The 16,934-nt window shown below is 45.3% G+C and overlaps 1 protein-coding gene across 3 annotated transcripts in view; it reads left to right on the forward strand.

Annotated features, from left to right (window-relative positions):
- Positions 1-16,722, forward strand: part of SLC45A1 (solute carrier family 45 member 1) — a 94,255-nt gene extending 77,533 nt beyond the window's left edge. For 2 of the 3 annotated variants that reach the window (XM_030185931.1, XM_030185932.1), the window contains exons 8-9: positions 2,350-2,555; positions 16,253-16,722. In XM_030185931.1, coding sequence (XP_030041791.1) covers positions 2,350-2,555; positions 16,253-16,519 — 473 coding nt within the window. In that variant the 3' untranslated portion in view covers positions 16,520-16,722. The remainder of the gene's footprint in view (positions 1-2,349; positions 2,556-16,252) is intronic. The other variant, XM_030185933.1, reaches the window with a different exon arrangement.
- Positions 16,723-16,934: the final 212 nt, after the last annotated feature.

A 16,934-nucleotide genomic window follows, 5' to 3' on the forward strand; every position in this document is an offset into this window, starting at 1 on the left:
CTTGCCACCAAGGAACTTGAGCAAATCTTCCTGATCCTATCTACGTCTCCACTACCCCTCGTGCAATGGCCTCAAGTATAAAACCAGCCACGCATCTACCTTTCCGTACATCAGTGCACGTTTGTGGAATGGTTTGCCCAACTCAGTAAAAGCTACCTCTGAACAACAGGCTTTCAGAATCTCCCTGAAGACCACTTTATTCAGGACAGCTTACCCTGCGGCTCAGCACTGCCTTAATGTTTTCTGACCTATTCTGTTGTGCGACCATACTGCATTCCTTACCTCCTCTCTCACTTCTCTCCCTCTGTCTCTCCCCACCAACTACCTCGCCCTTACTGTGTCTGTCTATTACTAGATTGAAGTGTCCTTTTATACTGCTGTTAACCTTTTTGAACTAATGTAAGCCACATTGAGCCTGCCCATGGGCGGGAAAGTGTGGGATATAAATGCCTAAATAAATAAATACATACTTGGCGAGGTTGTATCTGTGTTCTATGTGAAAAAGACATGGTTTTGTGTTGGCAGGATCATTTTTGCTAATGCCTTGTTTAGTTTTACAGTGGGTATATTGACGTTCTAGTACTCACTGCAATGTTTAAGATGCTGCCTTTTCCTAGGTACACCCTTGTTGTGTGACTCGTGGATTATTATTAAAAATAATTTTTGTCATATAGAGGAGGTGGGTGTTAAAAAATGATCAGCCCCGGGTGTCAAATACGCTAGGTACGCCACGGCCCATCCAATCTTCTTTCTAGACACATTACTTTAACTGTTTAAACCTCTAAAACTGTCTGTTCAAGTGCTGTGAATTAAAAAAAACAACAACATTTTTGCGGTTGGGTACTGCCACTGATTGCGTAAGTGTTTTTTATATTAATCTCATATATACATCCAGGGACAAATAGATATGCAGGTAGCCAGTATGGAATCTCAGTTACCCTTTCAGCCCTTGAAGGTTGGCCGTTGAGAACAGGGAAATTTAAGAGTTTAGAATAATAATTATGCAGATATAAACACTCATAGTTTGATGCCCAAAGTATTATCAGTGTGTTTTTTGTTTTCTTCTTGTGAGGAAGCTCTAATTGGAAAGATGACCCCCCCCCCCCCCCATGTGGTAGTATCATGAGACTACCACTAGAGGTTGCCTCTGCTATTTTGGATCCCAGTACCGGCATGACAGGAGTGTCTGAGGATCGCTCCTGCCCTTGGACCACTAGACCAGAGCTTCTCAACCCAGTCCTTGGGGCACACCATCAGGTTTTCAGGATATCTACTATGAATATGCACTTCCTCCTTGGTTTACAAATCTATCTCATATATATTCAATATGGATATCCAGAAAACCCAATGAGACTTGGTTTACCCAAGGAGTAGTTTGAGAAGGCTTGTACTAGACCACCAGGCTATAGGGCTGTTAGGCCCTTGCTGATGGAGGGGTGCCTCAGAATGGTGAGGGGGGGTCTTGATTAGCAGGTGGAAGGGTGTTGGTCCTGAGAGGAGACTTGATCGGGGAGTGGGTGGGGTCTTAATCTGGGGAAAGTGTGATTGGGGAGTGTGGGGGTCTTTTAGATCTGGGGAAAAGGTGTAATCGAGGATAGAGGGCCTAGATCTGGAGGGAGGAGTGTGATAGGGGTTGGGGGGGCCTTGATGGAGGGGGCTTCAATTGGTCTTGTGGCCCCTTTAAGGTCAAAATTGGTTTTCAATTATGCCGATTTGGGCGACCCTGTGAGAAGGATGCCCATCTTCCGATTTGTGTCGAAAGATGGGCGTCCTTCTCTTTTGAAAATAAGCCTGAAAGGCACACGGGCACAATAGGTGCCATTTTAGACTTCTCACAGAGGGCTGTGGAGGGCAGATCAACAAAGGGCCTAGAGGGGTCCTATTGAGAGTCTTTAAGGTCAGGCCCGGGAGCATCAGGCTAGGGTTTTGAAGCTAATGCTTCTGGGCAGATGGAACAACACTCTTGGAAGGTGGCTCACAAGCAAAGTTATTCATTTACCACGGTAGTCAGCTACCTTGATGGTAAATCAAGGTGTGGTAAAAACCGCACCTTGATAACTTCCCTCCTGAATCAGTGTTTGGTTTCTGTCTCAATGGTTTGTACCTGCCATCTGGACTGAAATTTGGTTGCTGTGGATTTTGGAATGACTCTAATACTGAGCACTTCACCTCCTTTCTGAACATCTGTTTTGTAGTCAGTGATTAATGGTGACGGGTAGTGGGAGAAGTTCAGATCAAAACCAAGTTATTCGACCCAATGTAAAAAAAGCTTTGTAGGAGAGCCAGGGTATTCATACTCTTTATCCTTTGGTAATCCACTATAAATTATTTTCTTTTTCTGTCTTACAGCCTTCCTAGAGAAACTTGAAGAATATTTCAGTATCCGTACTTTGTATTTCATAGCCTATCTCGCCTTTGGACTGGGCACTGGTTTGGCTACTCTGTCTAGGAACATCTACATAATTCTGTCGCTCTGCGTAACATACGGTGTATTATTTTCTACACTCTGCACGCTCCCCTATTCTCTGCTCTGCGATTATTACCAAAGTAAACAGGTAAGTCTTGTGGCTTGTGTAGCTTTAATAGCGATTAAGTAATAGCATGCAGCAGGGTGTGTGATTGTATAAAGAAAACACTAACATTTACGCAGCCTGGCATATATGCATGGATGTGTGTACAGAAATGTTGAAAGTCTGCTTAAATGCAATTCAGTAAATATGTTCATATATTACATAGCTCCAGCTCTATGGTGGGCGTAAAGACTTGCACCTAACCAGTTATGCTACTATTCTATCAAGAAAAGTTGGCGTCTACTTTTCTTTCTAGAAAAGACTCTCAATGGGACCCCTCTAGGCCCTTTGTTGATCTGCCTTCCACAGCCCTCTGTGAGAAGTCTAAAATGGCACCTATTTTAATCAAGTTTTATAAAGTCGCCCCAAGTGCCCGTGTGCCTTTCAGGCTTATTTTCGAAAGAGGACGCCCATCTTTTGACACAAATCGGAAGATAGGCGTCCTTCTCACAGGGTCACCCAAATCGGCATAATCGAAAGCCGATTTAGGACGTCCCCAACTGCTTTCCGTCACGGGGATGACCAAAGCTCACGGGGGCATGTCGGAGGCGTAGCGAAGGCGGGACTTGGGCATGCCTAACACATGGGCGTCCTCGACCTATAATAGAAAAAAAGAAGGGCGCCCCTAATGAGCACTTGGACAACTTTACCTAGTCCTGTTTTTCTTACGACCAAGCCACAAAAAGGTGCCCGAACTGACCAGATGACCACTGGAGAGAATCGGGGATGACCTCCCCTTACTCCCCAGTGGTCACTAACCCCCTCCCACCCTGAAAAATCATCTTTAAAAATCTTTTGTGCCAGCCTCAAATGTCATACTCAGGTCCATCACAGCAGTATGCAGGTCCCTGGAGTAGTTTTACTGGGTGCAGTGCACTTCAGGCAGGCGGATCCAGGCTCATCCCCCCTTACATGTTACACTTGTGGTGGTAAATGAGAGCCCTCCAAAACCCATTGTACCACATCTAGGTGCCCCCCTTCACCTGTAAAGGCTATGGTAGTGGTGTACAGTGGTGGGTAGTGGGTTTGAGGGGGGGGCTCAGCACACAAGGTAAGGGAGCTATGTTCCTGGGAGCAATTTATGAAGTCCACTGCAGTGCCTCCTAGGGTGCCCGGTTGGTGTCCTTGCATGTCAGGGGGACCAGTGCACTACGAATGCTGGCTCCTCCCACGACCAAAGGGCTTGCATTTGGTCGTTTCCATTATCGCCGAAAATCAGAAACGACCAAATCTAGGGACGACCATCTGTAAGGGCGACCTAAATTTCAAGATTTGGGCATCCCAGACCATATTATCGAAAAAAAAATTGGACATCCATCTTGTTTTGATAATACGGGTTTCCCTGCCCCTCCACCGGGTCGTTTTGCGAGGACGTCCTCAGCAAAACTTGGGCGTCCCTTTCGATTATGCCCCTCTTTGTATAATAGAGACCCAGAACCAACCTGCTCCGAAGTTGGTGTAAATGTGTGCATGTATTCACTTATTTTATAAAATACATCCATCCATCATAACTCCACTCCTGCTCTGGCCAAACTACACCCCGGCAGTGCCCGCTGACAGTAGATAGATAAGTATGCACTGTCTCATCGCCATATGTCCCAGTGGTAGAGCCAGACCTAGTATTGTGAGTGGGCCCAGAGTTAACTTGGATGGGCCCGTATACCCCCCAACCCCCCCCCCCCCCCCAAAGATATTAAAAAATATTTTTTTATTTTCTCCTCAGCTTCTCCTTCCCCCGCATCCAACATCTCACCCTTTCTCCTGAGTCCTCTGCTTGCAGACCAGTGACTCCCCCTGTCTCTGAACCCCCTCGACAGTGTACCTCAAAGGCAGCATCAGCGATTCATTTCCACTGCCTGCTGCACTGACCCAGCAGGCTTCCCTCTGCTGCATCCCACCCTCACTGACATCACTTCCTGTTTCCTTATTGGCAGGACGTGGCAGAAGGAAGCTTTTTTGGGCTGGCACAGCCAGCAAAAATGAATCGCTGCAGCCGTCTCTGAGGTACACTGTGGAGAGGGTTCAGAGACAGGAGCAAATATTGGGCAGCCAGTGGGAGGGTGAGAGGGGAGTGTGGTACCGCAGCGGGGTGGTTCTGTGCGCATCCATACCTACACCACTGACATGTCCTTATATTTTTACATACTGCAGCACATTTTTATAAAGGGCCTTTTCCACATCTAGCCCAGTATCCTGTTTCCAACAGTGGCCAAACCAGGTCATAAGTACATGGCAGAATCCCCAAAGAGTAGCAACATTCCGGAATCTCAAAGAGTAGAAAGATTCCAGAATCTCAAAGAATAGCAAGATTCCAGAATCCCAAAGAGTAGCAAGATTCCAGAATCTCAAAGAGTAGCAAGATTCCGGAATCCAAGCGCAACAAGATTCCAGAATCCCAAAGTGCAGCAAGATTCCAGAATCCGAAGAGCAACAAGATTCCAGAATCCCAAAGAGTAGCAAGATTCCAAGCTACCATTCCCAGGGACAGCAGTGGCTTCCCCCATGTCTGTCTATAAGATAAACACTACTCCTCTTCCAAACCTGCCTCCATGCTCATAATCCCATCTGTCACCCAAAACTGAGATTTGGATCACTATCAGGCTTATTTTCGAAAGAGAAGGGCGCCCATCTTTCGACACAAATTGGGAGATGGGCGTCCTTCTCCCAGGGTCGCCCAAATCAGCATAATCGAAAAACGATTTTGGGCGTCCTCAACTGCTTTCCATCGCGGGGACGACCAAAGTTCATGGGGGCATGTCGGAAGCACAGTGAAGGCAGGACTGGGGTATGCCTAACACATGGGCGTCCTCGACCGATAATGGAAAAAAGAAGGGCGTCCCTGATGAGCACTTGGGCGACTTTACTTGGTTCTTTTTTTGTTACGACCAAGCCTCAAAAAGGTGCCCAAACTGACCAGATGACCACTGAAGAGAATCGGGGATGTCCTCCCCTTACTCCCCCAGTGGTCACTAACCCCCTCCCAACCTCAAAAAACAAAAACTTTTAAAAATATTTTTTGCCAGCCTCAAATGTCATATCCAGCTCCATGACAGCAGTATGCAGATCCCTGGAGCAGTTTTAGTGGGTGCAGTGCACTTCAGGCAGTCGGACCGAGGCCCCCCCCCCCCCACTTGTTACACTTGTGGAGGTAAATGTGAGCCCTTCAAAACCCACCACAAACCCACTGTACCCATATCTAGGTGCCCCCCTTCACCCATAAGGGCTATAGTAGTGGTGTACAGTTGTGGGGAGTGGGGTTTGGGGGGCTCAGCACACAAGGTAAGGGAGCTATGCACCTGGGAGCAATTTATAAAGTCCACTGCAGTGCCCCCTAGGGTGCCCGGTTGGCGTCTTGGCATGTGAGGGGGATGAGTACACTATGAATGCTGGCTCCTCCCACGACCAAATGGCTTGGATTTGGTCGTTTTTGAGATGGGCGTCCTCGGTTTCCATTATCGCTGAAAATCGGGGACGACCATCTCTAAGGTCGACCTAAATTTTCGCAATTTAGGCATCCCCGACCATATTATCGAAACGCAAGATGGACGCCCATCTTGTTTCGATAATATGGGTTTCCCCACCCCTTCGCCGGGACATCCTGCGAGGACATCCTCAGGAAAACTTGGGCGCCCCTTTCGATTATGCCCCTCCACGTAACTCCAGTGACTAGAACGGCCACTGAGAATGCCTTCACCCTCCAAAAGGATCGTCTTAGCACCTAAACAGACGGAACAGTGAACAGACTGTTATTTTCAAGTGAAGCTGTCACTAAACCACTAAAATGTTTATTTATATTTTCATCTTAATAACACACCAATGTTTATACATTAAGATGTATAGATTTAGAATATAACTCCAAGTATTTATATTACAAACAAAATCTTATCATATTTGTCCACAACAGGGGGGAACCAAGAATAGGAAATTTTACCACTAGAATGCCTTTTTGTTCAATTTTTCTAGGGCAGCTTGAATTAGTACTTTTAAAACCTTTTTTCTTAACTTTCTTGGTTTTAATGAGCACAGGCAGAGGTGTGGATGTCGATATGACATCCAAAAATCCAGTGACAAACATGGGTCATTTTTGAACCAGAAAAACGTCTATCTTTTTAGTTCGAAAATCACTCTATTTTAGACATTTTTATGCTCAGTGCATCTTCCTATAACGGCCGTTTTCAAACAAAAAATGTCCAAGTGAAAAGCAAGCCAATAGGATTTCTGGAGACCAGCAGTCTTACTAGATGGGCCACACAGACATCCCAGTAGAGTAGTTGGGGCAGCCTAGGGGGGCACTGCAGTGAACTACACATCACATCATAACCCCCTTATATTGTACGGCGAGTCCTCCAGGAATAGGAGAAAATGTACTGTACCTAACTATTCACTACTACAATACCCCTTATTCCTGCAGGTGTCACCTATATGTGGGTTCAATAGGGAATTTGTGGGTTTTGGGGCGCTCACACTTTCCACCACAAGTGTACCAGTTAGAGTAGGATATGGGTTTGGGTCCCGTTCTCTATAGTCCACTGCGCTACTCCAGGGGGCTGCTTATTGCTGTAAGAGGAATGACCATTATATCCAGGGCTTTTTTTGAGGGGGTACTTGGGGGTACTGAGTACCGGCACCTTTTCCATTGTCTGCTACAATTGACCCATGGACCCCAAGTTTTAATGATAGAGCTCAGGCTCTACACACCAATTCTGCCTTGTCATAGATTCTGTGATCGCTTGCAGGGGGCCTGGCTATTCTGGGGTGGGTCCCTCAATGATCACCCCACCCATGAAGAGTGGCCTAGCATTTGAGCACCGGCACCTTTTTTGCTAGAAAAAACACACTGATGACTGATTATATTAATATTATTATTAGCATTTGTATAGTACTACCAGACGCATACAGCGCTGAACACCTGACATAAAGAGACAGTGCCTACTCAAAAAAGCTTACAATCTAAATAATACAGACAGACAAGACAGTTACGGGTGAGGGAAGTAATGGGTGAGAAGGAAGGAAGGGACAAGGGGAGGGCAATTGAGTAGTGGCTAGGAGCTAAAAAGCAGCAGTGAAAAAGGTGGGTTTTCAGCATAGATTTGAAAACAGGTACAGGCTCAGGAAGTCCATTCCAGGCATAAGGTGCCACGAGGGAAAAGGAACGAAGTCTGGAGTTAGCAGTGGAGGAGAAGGGGGACGACAAGAGAGATTTGTCCAGTAAACGGAGTTCACGGGGAGGAATGTAGGGAGAGATGTCATAGAGCCTGGTATGCACTGTCACTTTCACCCCTTAGGAGGGGGTGGGAGGGGGTCAGTGACCACTGGGGGATTAAAGGGGGTCATTATTGAAACAGGTTTAGCTAAAAATGATCTATTTTTTGCCCTGGACCTTTTTACAATTGTCCATTATTGCAGAAAAATGTCCAAATCGGAAGCCCGCCCCACCCAAAACACACCTCCAACAAGCCCCCTTGAGATTTAGATGACCTGCATAGAAAAACATCTTTAAAATGATTTGGATCTTTTTGTGAAAAAACATCCATCTATCGCTTTGTACCATTTTTTGGACGTTTTTCTTTTTCGAAAATGAGTCCCTATGTCTCCCTGTTCAGTGCATTATCTGTCTTCTGCTGCTCCTGGCTCTGCCAATTTCTCATTTTCAGAGTAACTATAATAATATCCAAATTCAGATATTGCTAGATAAAAAATTGAACGGATCTAGGCATGAAATAAAATGCACTTTTAAACCATTCAGAAGCTGAGCAGATTCAAAATGTAGCAGGAAGGTATCCACTAGAGGGCAGGCTTTCCATAGCTTCATCTGTGTTTGGCCATTTCGATAACTGCAAACAAAGACCAGCAAAAAAAACATTTAACCAAATTTTGCCCCTCTTTGCTGAACTTCATTGGCTTCCATTTCATACACTTATTGATTTTAAATTGGCTAATTTTATTTTATTTTATTTTTTTAATTCTAAATGGTATAGTTCCAGTAGAGTTCTTTTCCCTAAAACAACAAGGTTGAAGGAAACTTGTGCTTTGGTTTTAAACTGACCGTGATGCAAGTATGGAATGCTTTTCCCATTTCTTTAAAGAAAAGTTCTTCGTATTTGTTATTTCATAGACGCATGAAAACTGTTTTATTTCAAAAGTTTTTAATCAAAATTTGATCTGGTATTTTTGTGCTTTGAAATTATGATAGTGGGGATGGGACGACTTTCCTATGAAGAGAGGCTGAGAAGGCTAGGGCTTTTTAGCTTGGAGAAGAGAGGGCTGAGGGGAGATATGATAGAAGTGTATAAAATAATGAGTGGAATGGATCGGGTGGATGTGAAGCGACTGTTCACGCTATCCAAAAATACTAGGACTAGAGGGCATGAGTTGAAGCTACAGTGTGGTAAATTTAAAACGAATCGGAGAAAATTTTTCTTCACCCAACGTGTAATTAGACTCTGGAATTCGTTGCCGGAGAACGTGGTACGGGCGGTTAGCTTGACGGAGTTTAAAAAGGGGTTAGATAGATTCCTAAAGGACAAGTCCATAGACCGCTATTAAATGGACTTGGAAAAATTCCGCATTTTTAGGTATAACTTGTCTGGAATGTTTTTACGTTTGGGGAGCGTGCCAGGTGCCCTTGACCTGGATTGGCCACTGTCGGTGACAGGATGCTGGGCTAGATGGACCTTTGGTCTTTCCCAGTATGGCACTACTTATGTACTTATGTACTTATGTACTTATGATTTTCACTGTAAACCGCTTTGGGTCCAACTTGTTGGGAAAAAGCATTATAGAAATAAAAAAAAATAGATTAGATTCATGATGCCTTTACATTAGACCTTCATCAGGGCAGTCAGAATAAAAAAAAGAGAACCTGCAAAATATTATTTCTTTGTATCTTTTACAAAAAGATACTTGCGAGTCTGTGTAAGATTTAATTGTTTATTAAGGGGTCCTTTTACTAAGGTTCGCTGAAAAATGGCCTGTGGTACTGTAGACGCGTGTTTTGGGTGCACGCAGAATCATTTTTCAGCACCTGCAAAAAAACGCCTTTTTTTTATTTTTGCCAAAAATGGACGTGCAGCAAAATGAAAATTGCCACACGTCCATTTTTGGGTCTCAGACCTTACCGCCAGCCATTGACCTAGCGGTAAAGTCTCATGCAGCAACCGGGCGGTAATGACCTATACGCGTCAAATGCCACGTGGCACGTGTAGCTGACGTGCGCCAGAAAATAAAAAATCTTTTTTGGACACGCAAAGCAGATGCGCGCCAAAAATGAAATTACCACAAGGGCCATGTGGTAGCCAGGCAGTAACTCGGAACTGGCGCACGGGAGCACGTAGTCGCTTACGCAGCTTAGTAAAAGGGCCCCTTATTTATTTGTTTCTATATTTATTTATTGGGATTTATTAACCTATGTTATGAAGAGGTTATGTCATGGCACATCAGCATATTCATTTGCATACATACATCATACATATTCATTATAGTTATTCAAGACACACACACACAAGCGTAGAACACTGAATATGAATATATATGGATGAATATATATATATAGGACCACAAAAAAACCATTCAGACAAGAACTGAAATGGACCCCCCCCCCCCCCCCCCTCAAGAAAGCCAGACTCTACAAGCAGGGCAATACTGGTAACAGAGAAACAGAAATGTTTTTTTGTCCTGTACGCTGCAAAATTCAAAACTAAAAAATAAATAAATGTACATTTCACAAAGCAGGCACATCTCAATCTTTAAAAAATGTTAAATAAAAATAATTGTTTTCTTTTCTACCTTTGCTGTCTGAGCACTTTTATTTTTCTGATTGGGCTAGTCCCACTCTCTTCCAGTTTCCATGTGTCAGTCTTCTAAATTCTTTTCCCGGTTGGCTTTTCCATTTCTTCCTTTCCCATTCAATCACCAAGAAGTCCCATTCATCTTCAGCTCCTTCTCCCTTCCCCCCACACCCCTAGTCCCATTCATCTTCTGTTCCCTCTCCCTCCTCCACCAAGTCCCACTCATCTTCTGCTCTGTTCCCCTTCCCCCCACACCCTTAGTCCCATCTATCTTCTGCTCCTCCCACCCCCCCACCCACCCCCCCCCTAGTCCCATCCGTCTTCTCCCCCCAACCACCCACCCCCCTAGTCTCATCCAACTTCTTCTCCCTCTCTCTCCCCCAGACCCCCTCGTCCCATCCATCTTCTGCTCCCTCTCCCTCCTCCACCAAGTCCCACTCATCTTCTGCTCTCTTCCCCTTCCCCCCACAACCTTAGTCCCATCCATCTTCTGCTCCTCCCACCCCCCCACCCCCCCTAGTCCCATCCATCGTCTTCTCCCCCCACCCACCCACCCCCCTAGTCTCATCCAACTTCTTCTCCCTCTCTCTCCCCCAGACCCCCTCGTCCCATCCATCTTCTGCTCCTTCTCCATCTCTCTCTTACTTCCCCCCCCCCCCCCCCCCCCCCCCGTGGTCTCATTTTTTTTTTACCCTTCCCGCCCCGGCCCGCCCGTCTCTTTCGATCTCCTTGGAGCCCCCCCCCGCCACCGCTGCTGCCACCACCACAGCACTGGAGTTGTCCAGTGGCGCCCTGTATTGCCAATCCCCTAAGCCGCCGGCAGCCTCAGCAAAAGCAGCGCGCACGCTGCTTTAGACGTGCCCCAGAAGCCCTTCTCTCTCCTTCTGCTTCCTGCCTGCGCGGGAACAGGAAGTTGAAGGAGAAAGAAAGGCTTCTGGGGGCAGGTCTAAAGCAGCATGTGTGCAGCTTTCCCGGAGAGGCGGCTCGGGGGATTGGAGAATGGTGTGTTGCAGCTCATCTCGTTTGGGGGGCACTGCCCCAAACTACGCCCATGGGTTATGTATAGAAAGTACAGCTTGACATAAAGTTACAATTTTGTTAACAGCATAGCAATAGTAAAATGACCAGATCTAAGTGCAATCAGTGAGGAAGGCTTGAAGATGGCACATTGAATCCATGATACAGTATCAGAAATATAACAATCATATAACAGAAATATGATTATAACAGTACATAAGTACATAAGTAATGCCATACTGGGAAAAGACCAAGGGTCCATCGAGCCCAGCATCATGTCCACGACAGCGGCCAATCCAGGCCAAGGGCACCTGACGAGCTTCCCAAACGTACAAACATTCTATACAATCAAGCCATTGTGACATCACTAATGAGGTTGGCTCTTATTGGTGGAATGAGCCACTATGACATCACAATAGGTTAAATCACTGCTCTATGTAATAAAAGTGAGCCAAGTAGAGGACATAAGTACATAAGTGATGCCACACTGGGAAAAGACCAAGGGTTCATCGAGCCCAGCATCCTGTCTACGACAGCGGCCAATCCAGGCCAAGGGCAACTGGCGAGCTTCCCAAATGTACAAACATTCTATACATGTTATTCCTGGAATTTTGGAGTTTTCCAAGTCCGTTTAGTAGCGGTTTATGGACTTGTCCTTTAGGAAACCGTCCAACCCCTTTTTAAAGTCTGCTAAGCTAACCGCCTTCACCACTTTCTCCGGCAACGAATTCCAGAGTTTAATTACACGTTGGGTGAAGAAAAATTTTCTCCGATTTGTTTTAAATTTACTACACTGTAGTTTCATCGCATGCCCCCTAGTCCTAGTATTTTTGGAAAGCGTGAACAGACGCTTCACATCCACTCCACTCATTATTTTATATACCTCTATCATGTCTCCCCTTAGCCGTCTCTTCTCCAAGCTGTATAGCCCTAGCCTCCTTAGTCTTTCTTCATAGGGAAGTCGTCCGATCCCCGCTGAGATAGATGCGCTAAATTCCAGCATATCACCCCAGATCTAAAGAGATTAGAATAACTTATAAAGTGCTTCTTCTGATTCCCATGGCATCGCAAGGTGATTCAGCTATTTATTTACAAGCTTTGCAATCAGAAGGAAGGTGTCTTTTATCGACTCCTTCTCCGAGAAACATACATTATGGGTACGATATTTAAAGTGATTTAAATGTCCGGGAGCCTCTGCACTGAGAAGTCATGCCCTGATGCTTTGGTGCGTTCATGTCTGATGTGCTGCTATCCAGAGCAGTGTGTACGTGGAAAGATTATGAAAGACCAACATAAATTTTATTTGTTTTTTAATTTGCTCACAACAACCCTCCTTGGGTGAAAGAACATTGCTGAACATTATTTTCTAGTTAGTTGAAGCCTGAGCCAGGGCAAAGCAGCACCACTGGTTTGGTCACTCTGTCACTTTCAGCAACTTGGCCATGATATACTGACAGCTGTCCCACCCAAAATGTGATAAAACAGCAAAACACTGAGCTTTGCAACTGTGATAGCAGAACTGTGCAGAGAAACAATGGAGCAAAACAGCCTCAGAAACGTATTCGGCGACCGAAGTTTCAATTTATTGTCTCCCTATTCACTTGGATGAAGTGGTATATGCTAAAAAATACTTTTTATTTTTTAAAGCTAGGGGTATGTGTAGGTGTGCCCAGTGCTAAACTGGTTAGTACAGCTGAATCAGCATGCGCAGGGGTTCTCACGCTTTTTCAGTTTGCGGCATCCCCCCCCAGCCACATGGGTCTCCGTGACCCCCCCCCCCCACCCCGGTAAAATGGGTCTCCACATCCCCCCAGGCCACATAGGTCTCTGCACCCCCCCCCCCCTTCACATGGGTCTCCCTTTCCCTGCAGACCCCTCCTCCAGGGGTGTAGCCATACACCCAATTCTGGGTGGGCCGGGGCCCAAGATGGGTGAGCAGAAGAACTCTGCCTTGTCCCACAAGTGATTTAGTCTCTCCCTTTCTTGCATGCATGCCATATAGTACCTCAAAGCATCTCCCCCTCCCCTGCATACCTTTTAAATGGCAGATTTTCACTGGCAGCGAGAAGCAACTAATACACACTGCTCATATTAGCCCCACAGCCTTCCCTCTGATGCAATTTCCTGTTTCCGCATAGGCAGGAATACATCAGAGGGAAGGCTGCGGGGCCGGTGCAAGCAGTATGTATCAGTCACTGTTCACTGCAGGCGAAGATCTGCTATTTACAAGGTATGCAGGAGGGACAGTTGTTCAGAGTTTTCAGCTGGTAGGGCTTGGGGATACCTGCCAACCACATCATAGGCATGCTGCTACCGGGTGGGCCTGGGTCCACCCTTAGCTACGCCACTGCCCTCCTCTCACACCAGCACACCTCTGACTTCCCTAAATCCAGCATCTCTCACTACCTTCCTTCCTGCAGGTCCAGGATCGCTGCCGCTTCCTTCTCCTTCCCCCGCCGCAGCTGCAATGCTCGCTGCTTACATTTTCGGGCCATCCGCAGTTCACACAGGCACTCCGGGACCTTCCCAGCCTGCCGCATCCGGCCCTCTCTGATTCGACTTCCTGTTGCGTGGGCCGGACGCGGCAGAAGGAAGTCCAAGCAGTGCCTGCGTAAATCGGGGATGGCCCGAAAATGTAAGCTACAAGCACTGCAGCGGCAACGGGGGAAGAAGCAGGAAGCGGCAGATGCCATACCTGCGGGAGGAGAAAGTAGGGAGCGATACAGCGCAGCACCCCTGAGAGTTCACTTCAGCGCACAGTTTGGGAACCGCTGGCCATGCGCTAACTGATCAGTGCATGGTTAGCGTGTGAGTCCTTCTCGCCTAGAAAATACGTGTCAGTAAGGGCTCTGGTGCTAACAGCTGTGCACTAATGGGGAAACCAGCAGGTGGCCGTTAATGGGAGAAAACGGAAATGAAGCCCTTTCACAGTTACGCTAAAAGTGGCCTCAGGGCACAGGTAACCCATGCACTAATCAAAGCATAAACTGCTTTTTAGCATAGCTTAGTAAAATGGCCCCAAAAGGAAGGTATTATTCCAAAGACACCACACTGGACCATCAATACTCACCAGAAACCATTACAAAATTAATCAAATTTATTTTAACTCGCAACTATTTCTGCTTTAACATTGATATCTATCTACAAATAATGGGCACCAGGACAGCACCCCAATATGCCAACCTCTTTATGGCTGAGCTGGAAGAGACATTCTGAATACACACCAGACCAAACCTCTAAAATACTACCGGTACATCGATGACATTTTTATGATTTGGACTGGGGGGGGGGGGGGGGGGAAGAAACTCTGAAACAATTTTGCAATTCCTTCAATACATACCATCCTACAATTGGATTCAAAATTGACTACTCCCCAGAAAAAGTCAATTTTTTAGACATCACAGTCTCAATGAGCGATGGCAATATATAAACATCCATAAACAAGAAACCCACAGACAAATGCAGCTACCTCCACAACTCCAGCTTCCACCCTTCACATACAAAAAGATCCATTATTTACAGCCAAGCCACAAGATACCACCGTATCTGCTCTGACCCAGGGGACAGAGACAGACACCTCGAAACCTGACTGCATCCTTCGAACAGAAAGGCTACAACCCCAAAATAATCTCCAAGAATATTGCCTCTTCCGTCAAAACACCCAGGGAAAATCTGCTACAGTACAAAGAAAAAAAGCCACAGACAGAATCCCCCTTATAGTGACATACAACCCAGAGCAGGAAAAATTAAGAAAAATCATAAGAGATCTGCAGCTTCTACTTCAGGAGGATGAATTACTGAAAGAGATATTCCCATCCCCACCAGTGCTGGCTTTCCGACAGCCACCCAACTTAAAACACAAACTAATTAGAAGTAAGCTCCCAACACAGACTCACAAAGAAAAGAATGGCACACACCCTTACAATATATCCAGCTGCAAACTATGCCAAAACATTTCACAGGACCCCACAGTCATTCACAAAGGAAAAATATTCAACATAAAGGAATCCTTTACCTGCTCATCTTCCAATGTGGTATACATCATTCCGTGTAAAAAATGTGACAAAGGATGCTATATTGGAGAAACAAGCCAGATGCTAAAGACAAGATTTAATTTACATAGACATGACATGAAAAACACTGTACCAGTGATTTCATAGTAAGAATCCTGAAAGGTAACTTTAAAACAATACAGGAACGTAAGACCTTTGAAGTCAGAATGATTAAATATTTTGACCACTAGACAAGACTTAACAAAGATCTGGATTTTCTAGCCCATTATAAACCATAAAATTGGATTGCTTTGTCACCCACCTATCTCCATGCATATCTCCCTGTCCCTCACCCACCTGACTCTTCCTGTCTCTCACCTATCTACCCCCATCCTGTTAGACTGTCACTGAAATGCTTTGATGTTTCACTTATATATACTGTCATCTACCAACATTTGCTTATTTCCGATCTGATGAAGAAGGGCTACCTTCGAACGCTAATCAAGAAATGTATTGTTATGTCCAATAAAAAAAGGTATCATCTTATTTTCTTTTCCATGTTTAATTTTGTTTTATTTCTATTGATTGCCAGGTACTTGTGATCTGGCTTGGCCACTGTTTGGAAAACAGGATAATGGGCTAGATGGACCATTGGTCTGACCCAGTATGGTTACTCTTATGTTCTTATCTAGAATTCTGTATTGCTATGTTGATAAGTCTTTAATTTTCAAGCCACCCATCCAGTTAAAGGATCTAGATGGGCTAACTTGTCTGTTGTTATTTTTTTTTTTTTTTTGGGGGGGGGGGGGGGTCAGATCTGGTTAGTGAATAAATTGCTGTACAGTTATTTGTGATTTTTTTTCTTTTTCCTTTCTTTTGGTTTTAGTTTGCAGGGTCACATCTCGATGGTACGAAGCGAGGAATGGGTGTGGATATCTCTCTCTTGAGCTGTCAGTATTTCTTGGCCCAGGTTCTGGTTTCTATCGCAATGGGACCTTTGACCTCTATGGTCGGCAGTGCCAACGGGGTGATGTACTTTGCAAGTCTCATGTCCTTTATCGGCTGTTTCTATTCTTCTCTCTTTGTTATATACGAAGTTTCGCCTAATGAAGACTTAGCAGAGGAAGAGCAGCCCCTGCTGCTGAACAGCTGAGTCCCAGCCATTGCTAAAAATGTGAATTCTCGCCACAAAGTGGACACTTTTCCTACTTGGTGAATATTTCGTTTGACAGGAGAAGAGTTAAACGCTCCTTTGGCTTGCACATTCTTCTCTGTTCAGCACTGAAGAGCAGGGATCAACTTTTGAAATGTTAATAAGTGATTAAAATGAAGAAATAATAAAATTGTATCCAGTGACTCCGTTGCTGTTGACTTTTGTTATTTTATAACATTCTGATTTTGATGTGTGACGTCCACTTTACTAAGTATGTCTTTGTTTTAGAAAGGAAGTTGTAATAGCAAGAAGAAATTCTAGTCTTAAACAGGGAATTCCTCCGTCCCCAGAGTGGAATAGGAATTCAAATTCTCTCACTGTGGAAGGGAACCACTACTACAGGGATTCTTAACCT

Source organism: Microcaecilia unicolor, chromosome 13 (genome assembly GCF_901765095.1).
Source record: "Microcaecilia unicolor chromosome 13, aMicUni1.1, whole genome shotgun sequence".
NCBI lineage: Eukaryota > Metazoa > Chordata > Amphibia > Gymnophiona > Siphonopidae > Microcaecilia > Microcaecilia unicolor.